Source organism: Alexandromys fortis, unplaced genomic scaffold, assembly GCF_014885135.2.
Source record: "Alexandromys fortis isolate MF-2015 unplaced genomic scaffold, M_Fortis_MF-2015_v1.1 scaffold_1, whole genome shotgun sequence".
In the NCBI taxonomy this organism is placed as follows: Eukaryota; Metazoa; Chordata; class Mammalia; order Rodentia; family Cricetidae; genus Alexandromys; species Alexandromys fortis.
In genome coordinates this window covers 12,093,685-12,102,579 of record NW_026067927.1, presented here as the reverse complement: position 1 = coordinate 12,102,579, position 8,895 = coordinate 12,093,685, and the positions used below count along the sequence as shown (strand labels likewise).

General features: G+C 47.5%; 1 protein-coding gene across 1 annotated transcript in view; it reads right to left on the bottom strand.

Annotated features, from left to right (window-relative positions):
* The window catches only part of Tmed6 (transmembrane p24 trafficking protein 6), an 11,133-nt gene extending 5,822 nt beyond the window's left edge, over positions 1–5,311 (bottom strand). The window contains exons 1-3 of the mRNA XM_050144432.1: positions 5,092–5,311; positions 3,152–3,278; positions 2,137–2,285 (exon numbers count right to left, since the gene is read on the bottom strand). Of these exons, the coding sequence (XP_050000389.1) occupies positions 2,137–2,285; positions 3,152–3,278; positions 5,092–5,298 (483 nt within the window). The 5' untranslated portion in view covers positions 5,299–5,311. The remainder of the gene's footprint in view (positions 1–2,136; positions 2,286–3,151; positions 3,279–5,091) is intronic.
* Between the last annotated feature and the right edge of the window lie 3,584 nt (positions 5,312–8,895).

Sequence of the window (8,895 nt, the reverse complement as noted above, 5' to 3'; positions counted from 1 at the left end):
AAAAAAAAAAAAAAAAAAAAAAAAAACAAAGCCACAGAGAAACCCTGTCTCGAAAAACCAAAAACCAAAAAAAACAAACAAACAAACAAATACCTTTGGCAAGATGTCTCTTGCAAGTACCAAATTTTGCCATTTTTTTTTTTTAGCACAAAAGCAGTCATAAATGATGTGTAACTGCCAATGAACATGGCTCTGTTCCAGTAAGATTCCGGCTTACAGAACAAAAGTTTCTGTGTGCCAAGGAGACAGTAATGGGAGAAGATCCCTGCAGGCCACATGTCTAGTCAGAGGCTCTTACCCAGAATCCAAACGAAGCTCTTACACGGAGTTTTTAAGAAAAAGATAACCTACCCACACACAGCTTTTTTCACCGTGTGGTGCTGACGCTTGACGCTTGTACCTGCCAGGCAAGGGCTAGCTAGCACTGATTACATCCCCAGCCCCAAGCAAAGGATCTGAGTAGACATTTTCTCAAAGGTCTACAAAATGGCTAATAAGCATATGAAGAGATGTTGGATTTTTTTTTTTTAAATTAACCAAAGCAGGGCAGTGGTGGTGCACACTCTTAATTCCAGCACTCGGGAGGCAGAGGCAGATGAATCTCTGAGTTCAAGGCCCACCTGATCTACAAAGCTAGTTCTGGGACAGCCAGAGCTATTACATAGAGAAACCCCTTCTCGAAAATAAATAGGCCGGTTGTTGTGGCGCATGCCAGTAGGATTTGCTGAAGGAGGCAGAGGCAGGAGGATCAGGAGTTTGAGGCCAGCCTGGGCTACACATAGCCAGGCGGTGGTGGCGCACGCCTTTAATCTCAGCACTCGGGAGGCAGAGGCAGGCGGATCTCTGTGAGTTCGAGGCCAGCCTGGTCTACAAGAGCTAGTTCCAGGACAGGCTCCAAAGCTTCAGAGAAACCCTGTCTCGAAAAATCAAAAAAAAAAAAGATAGATAGATAGATAGATAGATAGATAGATAGATAGATAGATAGATAATCAAGCTGGGCGTGGTGGCACTTGCCTTTAATCTCAGCACTAGCACTAAAGAGACAGGTGAATGACTGTGAGTTCAAGGCAGTCAAGGATGCATAGTAAGAACTTGTCTCGGGCTGGAGAGATGGCTCAGTGGTTAAGAGCACTGCCTGCTCTTCCAAAGGTCCTGAGTTCAATTCCCAGCAACCACATGGTGGCTCACAACCATCTGTAATGAGGTCTGGTGCCCTCTTCTGGCCTGAAGGCATACATGTAGACAGACTATTGTATACATAATAAATAAATAAATATTTAAAAAAAAAAAGCAAAGAACTTGTCTCAAACAAAGAAAAGCCATGCTACATGCAAGATGCCACCACAACGCCACATGGATGATTCTGTTTGCATAAAACTTCAAACAGAAAGCCTATAGGAACAGTTCAATAGTGACTCTAGTGCTGAGAGATTCTGGAGGGAATGGGGGCAGTCAGGATGTGTCTAGAGTTTCTTTCGGGGGACATAGATTGTTCTGCTTTGGGTACTAGGTGTAGCTGCACAACCTTGTGTGCATGTGTTAAAACAGGCAGCGGGCTCAGTGGATGCCAGCCATTGTTTGCCCAAGCCTTCCTTGGCACCAAACAGGAGTGATGTGGGAGGGTCTTCTGTTTTGTGTTGATTTCATTGGTTCATAAAGAAACTGCCTTGGCCATTTGATAGGCCAGCCCTTAGGTGGGTGGAGTAGACAGAACAGAATGCTGGGAGGAAGGGGGAAGTGAGGCAATGCCTCTCCTCTCTGGGACAGAACGCTATGGAGCCAGCCACCAGGTCAGACATGCTGAATCTTTCCCGGTAAGCCAGCACTTTGTGGTGCTACACAGATTTTAGAAATGGGTTTATCAAGATGTGAGAATTAGCCAATAAGAGGCTGGAACTAATGGGCCAGACAGTGTTTAAATGAATACAGTTTGTGTGTTGTTATTTTGGGGCATAAGCTAGCAGGGCGGCAGGAACGCAGCCTGCCGCCACCTCTTTCTACACAGGAGCTCCATGCTGCACGCTGCTGCACTAGAGGATTCGCGCTCCCCCCCCTCCCCCCCCCCTTCCTGCGCCCATCTCGTTTCTATCATGAGTCATTGTTCAGGTTCTACCCCAAGGATGTCAATCCCGTTACCTCGATCGCGTCCAGAGTGTCGTTCAGCTGCTTCCTTTGGTTCTGTTTGTGATCCATTTCAAGCCCCTCGTAGAAGACGCCGAGGTTGAGGTACACTTGCACAGAGCTGAAGCGGCTCTGGTCATTTCTTAGACAAAGCCGATAGAACCCTGTGGGAATTCCTGGATCTCGTTATCACAGGTTAGATGTCTGAAGGTTCCCTAGACATAGCTGCTCACCAGTTTGTTGTTGTTGTTGTAGATTTTTCTTGGGGGGGGGGGTTGAGACAGGGTTTCTCTGTGCAGTCCTGGCTGTCCTGGAACTCACTCTGTAGACCAGGCTGGCCTCAAACTCACAGAGATCCCCCTGCCTCTGCCACCGCTGCACAACTTGTTTTATGCTTTTAATTTGAGTCAGGTTCTCACTATGTAGTTCTGCCTGGCCTCGAACCCAGAATTCTCCTGCCTCGGCCTTTGTAACACTGAGATAAGTCACTGCTACCACTTCTAGTTTGTTCCCTGGTTTCAAAATTACTACTGGAGGGCTGGAGAGGTGGCTCAGTGGTTAAGAGCATTGCCTGCTCTTCCAAAGGTCCTGAGTTCAATTCCCAGCAACCACATGGTGGCTCACAACCATCTGTAATGAGTTCTGGTCCCCTCTTCTGGCATGCAGGCATACACGGAAGAAGAATATTGTATACATAATAAATAAATTTAAAAAAATTACTACTGTAGCATCTGTTTAGAAAGTAATAGGACCATTTTTGACACAAAGGGCACTGTTCTTGTTTTTTTTTTGTTGTTGTTGTTGCTTTATTTATTTATTTATTTATTTGAGACAGGGTTTCTCTGTAGCTTTGGAGCCTGTTGTGGAACTAACTCCTGTAGACCAGGCTGGTCTTGAACTCACAGAGATCCCCCTGACCCTGCTTCCTGAGTGCTGTGATCAAAGGTGTGGGTCACCACTGCCCGACCCTTATTTCTCAGTTCCATAGAGACTTCTGATTACTATCATAGCCTGGGGAATGGATACACACCTGTCTCTTGTGTGGCGAAGTTAATCTGGCCCCGGACATCCTGGGAAGTGTCAATAAGGAAGCCCTGTGGCGCATGTACGGTGGCCTCAATGTGATGGTCATGAGACATCCCGAGTGTGCGCTGAACCTTCGTCACCATTTAAAAAAGAAAAGAAAAGGACCCTGCTCCATCACTCAGACACCAGCCACATGGTAGGACTGACACACCCCGGGGTCAGCACAGCGGCTCACACAGATGGTGCCCCCCTCCAAGCCCTTTTCTAGATGCTCAGAACTGAAGATGGCTTTTCAGCTGCCTCCATGATGTTGCTGTGGACCCACATCAACTCCAAGCGCTCTGCTGTGTCACACACAGAAGGCAGGATAGAGTCACCCAAGCGATTCCCCCGCTGAGGGAGAAAGCAGGCCTCCACCACACGGGTACAGATCAGTGCCACACGCCTGGAGTTCCTGGCTGAAGTTGGGGTGATTGAGCTCCCTGGGGTGACCAGGATTTGGTGTTTTCTGCTTGAGAGTCCCCTCCCCAAAGCAAGCAGTACCCTCAGACACCTTTCCTCAGTAAGCTCAATAGTAGCTCTGGTCTAGCATAACATAGATTGTAAAAGACTGGTAAATTAGGCCAGGTGGGGGTGATGCACACCTTAAATCCCGGCACTCGGGAGGCAGAGGCAGGCAGATCTCTGAGTTCAAGGCCAACCTGGTCTACAGAGCTAGTTCCAGGACAGCGAGGGCTACGCAGAGAAACCCTGTCTTGAGAAACAAGACTGGTAAGTTAACTTTGGTGGAGTAAGAGAATAGAGTTCACTACTGTGTAAATCAGTCATAGGAAGTTGTGGCTGGGTGTGGCGGCACAAGCTTTGGGAAATGCAGGAACCTTGCACCAGAGAACTAGGTTACGGACGGCTCTGTAGAGCGCTTGCCTAGCGTGTGCTCCGTATCTAGGGCGTACTGCTGCGCACCTGTAGTCCTAGCCCTCGGAAGGTGGAGGTGGGATCTCAAGTGTGAGCCCACCTCCTTGACTATATTCTGGGCTACATGAGACCCTCCCCGAGAGCCTCCACAACTTAAAAAAAAGAAAGAAAAAGAAAGTACCTCTAACTTTAATATTAACCTCAGAATGCTTAGATGGCATAGCTCCTTTGGTTGTACTTGCCCAAGGCATGGGTGCCTTCCTAAAAGAAATAGATGGCCCGGCAGTTAAGAGCACTGGCTGCTCTTCTGGGGGTCCTGAGTTCAATTCCCAGAAACCACATGGTGGCTCCCAACCATCTCTAGTGGGATCTGATGCCCTCTCCTGGCATAAAGGTGTACATGCAGATAGAGCACTCATACATTAAATAAATAAATCTAAAAACAGAAGTAGAATTGTCTGGTTGCATAAACAAGCATTGAGCTGGTTATTCTCTGGTTTGAGGATTAACAGAGGCCCCTCCCCCCTTCGCACTGACTGAAGTGGTTTCATCTGAAATCTATCACGTGACTCTTTCATCGGCCTCCACTGCAAATGTTACTATTTTAGAAGGCATTGGCGGGCTGGAGAGATGGCTCAGAGGTTAAGGGCATTGCCTGCTCTTCCAAAGGTCCTGAGTTCAATTCCCAGCAAAGGTCCTGAGTTCAATTCCCAGCAACCACATGGTGGCTCACAACCTTCTGTAATGAAGTCTGGTGCCCTCTTCTGGCCTGCAGGCATACACACAGACAGAATATTGTATACATAATGAATAAATAAATAAATATTTAGAAGGCATCGGCTCTTCAAATCAGAGCAAAAGTGACGGCTGTCTCCTGAAGAAGCATGGGCTTGTCCCTTAGATGTGTGCTTTGGCCCCTGTTGCTGGCTATTCATCCAGCTCGCATCCAGAGACTCGCAAGCGGCAACCACAGCATCACACATGACCTGACTTGCTTTAAAGACGGTGTGGCCGGAGGCCTCCACGCACCTCATAGCTGAAGTAGAAGTAACCCGTCTGTTCGGCAAATTGCCAGAAACATTCCACGTCTCCTGGATGGATCATGATGGCAAAGTCCTGCTGTTCAGCTTTACGGAGGAGCGGCTGGTCCTCAGAGCCCACGAGGGTACCTGCTTCCTGGCTCTTAGCAGATGTCACCAGGCTCACAGCCGCCAGCCCGCAGAGCAGAGCGAACATAGCGATTCCTGTGGATTCTTCAGCAGGTGAGCTGTTCACAGCCCTGTGCGAAGCTTAGACAGCAGCTGGTTAATCATTAACCCCCCGAGTCACAGTTAGGACCAGTTTCAGGGCTATCATAGGTATTCTGCAAGATAGGTGCCCCCCCCCCCCCATCTTGGCTCACAGATAGGTTTTCACCTGAAGAAAGTGGCTTGCCAGAGCTACTTAATGGATTCTAGAAGAACACTGTATTGGAAGAGAGCTTTCCATCCATTCTTTGTGCTGTTTTCTCAGGTCTTGCTTCTTGTGGATTCAGTATCCGACAAGTTAATTTACAGCCATTGTACATACTGACAAAAGCTGGCTGAGATGAAGTTTCGCATACCAAATGGCCAGGTGCCACTTATGTCTACTCAACACTAGGGTGGTATCTGGCCCTCAGATTTTGTGGCCTAGGGCAAAGCACAGCACATACGTGCACACCCAAAGTGTTTTTCTCAACATTTGGGGGTGGGGTGCAGGGGTCTCCTATGTAGACCAGACTGCTTTTAAAGATGTTTATGTATATGGGTGTTATGTCTAGATGTATATCTGCACACCAGAAGAGGGCACTGGATCTCATGGGACTACAGTTATAGAAGGGTGTAAGCCTCCGTGTGGGTTCAATTCCCACCTCCAGTAGAGCAGCTCTTTAAAAATATATATATTTATTTTACTTTATGTGCCGCATTGTTGTTTTGTCTGCATGTGTGTATGAAAATGACAGATTCCCTGGAACTGCAGCACAGTTGTGAGCTGCCACATGGGTGCTGAGGATTGAACCCGGGTCCTATGGAAGAGCAGGGAGTGGTCTTAACCACTGCTGTCTCCAACCCGCAGACTAGTCTTGAACTCCAAGATCTGCCTGTCCTGGAACTAGCTCTTGTAGACCAGGCTGGTCTCGAGCTCAGAGATCCGCCTACCTCTGCCTCCCAAGTGCTGGGATTAAAGGCGTGCGCCACCACCGCCCAGCTCTAAGGAGGCTTTTTAAAAAGCTAATTCTAGGGCTGATGAGATAGCTTAGCATGTAATGATGTAAGATAATCTTGTTTAAACCTTCCTTCTCTTCTTTCATTCATGACTTCTTCAGCACCCACAGGGAGGGAAAGGCTGTGCAATCCACTTTAATACCATTCTATATTCCAACCCTAAAAGTATTACACATCCTAATCTTCAATCTCCTTTTCATGGTTTCAACACCCACTGATTCTGTGACAGGCACCAAGCTCAAAATGTTGCCAACATTTTCTCTCCTCCTCACAACACTACACTCACTGCTGTCGTCTGCTCCACCGTGACAGTGATGTCACGGCCCCACCGTCAGGACTGGCATAGCTGGAGCCCTAATGTTCTAAGACAGTTTCTCCAGCTGTTCCTTCCCAAATTCTGATATCTGTAACTTGGGGGCAGGTGAGATAGGATCCCACAGTGTACCCCAAGATGGCCTAGCATTTATAACCCTGTTGCCTCAACCTCCCAAGTATTGGAATCTTAGATGGGTACTGCCCGGCTTCTTAATGTTTTTATTTCAGGGAGTGATTGTGAGTAAGTGTTGCCCCCCAATAGTCTTAGGTGTCTAAATACTTGGTTCTCAGTTGGTGGCACTGTTTGTGGGTTTATGAGATGGTGTAGCCTTGCTAGAGGAAGTATGTCACTACGGATGAGCTTCCTCTAGTTTTTTTTTTTTTTTTTCTTGAAACTGGGTCTATACTTGCTCTGTAGACCAGGCTGGCTCTGTCTCCCAAGTACTGGGATCAAAGGATCATGCCCAGCTCTCTCTGCTTTGCAGTTTACGGTGAGTCCTCAACTTCTGTTCTGGCTGCCACACCTGCTCATTGCTGCAATACCTGCCTGCCATGATGAAGTTTTTTGAGACAGGGTTTTTCTGTGTAGCCCTGGCTGTCCTAGAACTCAATTAACTGTGTAGACCAGGCTGTCCTGGAAATCACAGAATTCCACTTGTCTCTCCATCCCAGTCCCGGGATTGAAAGCATGTGCCGCCGCCACCTGGCTTCTTTGTCCCTCTAGAACCCTGATATGGAATAATCCTCTTGTGCATCATAAAGATTTGCCATTGGAACTGGTTTAATAAAACACTGATTGGCCAGTAGCCAGGCAGGAAGTATAGGCGGGGTGACCAAACTAAGGATGATGGGAAGGAGAAGGGTGGAGTCAAAGAAGCCGCTGACCAGATGCGGAAAGAGCAAGATGGGCATGTGAATACACGCTGCACTGCAATTAACCAGCAATTAACTGTACTGGGAAAAGGTACCACCATGTGGCAGAGCATAAATCAGAAATATGGGTTAACTTAAAATGTAAGAGCTAGTTAATAATAAGCCTGTGCTATTTGCTGAACATTTAAAATTCAGAGTGGTTATTAGGGAACTGGTGGGAAGGAATGAACATGTGGTTTCCTGGTTACCAGTGGGTCCTTTTCCTCTCTGGTTATCATTTTGGATTTCCTCCCCACCACCTCAGTGTTTTCCCAGGATCACCTGGGAGCGTTGGCAGCCAATTATACCTAGCTAAGTATCTTTTAATTTGATCCGACTGGGATTATTTGCCTCGGTGGAGAAGTTTGTTGGCCAGAAGAAAATACTTAACAGTAATAAGCAAAGAGAATAGAGGTCAGTTCTCCCCTGCCCCCACCCCCACAGGGTTTCTCTGTGCATCTTTGGCTGTACTGGAACTTATTATGTAGATCACCAGGCTGGCTTTGAACTAACAAAGATCCTCCTGCCTCTGCCTCTTGAGTGCTGGGATTAAAGGTGTACACCACCATGCCCTGCTTGCTCTGCTGCAGTTTCTCTCTCTCTCCTTTCCCCCCTCCCCCAAGACAGGGTTTATCTGTAGCTTTGGAACTAGTTCTTGTAGACCAGGCTGGCCTCAAACTCACAGATCCGCCTGTCTCTGCCTCCTGAGTGCTGGAATTAAGAGTGTGTGCCACCACCGCCTGACCTGCCAGCACAATCTTAACATAACTTATGTTACAAGCAGTATTCATAGAAAAATTTACAGTTCTATAGAATGCAAAGCAGTGTTTTAGGAGCCCTATAGAAACAGTGAAGTCCTGTGCACACGTGACGAATGCTAGCCAGGGTATCCTGCATCTTTAATCCATCAGTCTCACCCTACTCCCTGGAAAGAGCTTTCTAAGGATGGGATCTGAGGAGGAGAGAGGCCACAACTAATTACAACTACAAGGCACTGTGCTGAGCAGCTCCAGGTCTCACTGTGGCTTCTTGTGCTGGCTGGTAAGAGGGCAGGAGTATCAATGCACACACAGCGACAAGTTCTAAACCTGTACTTTCCACGCTTCAATTAAGCTAAAGACGAAATGGAAGCTTCCATACACCTTTAAACTTGCTTAGCATTCACTCAGAAGAAGTAGGACGGTTTAGTCCCTAAAGTAGTGCTTGGGAAAGGGACAAATTGAGAAGACACGTTCACAGCATGGTGACATGGCATCTAAGGCCACAAAGTGGCTTCACAGCAGCTCAACAACACATACAGCAGCTTGTCAACATCCACCCCCCATGTGAATACACGCTGCACTGCAATTAACCAGCTATG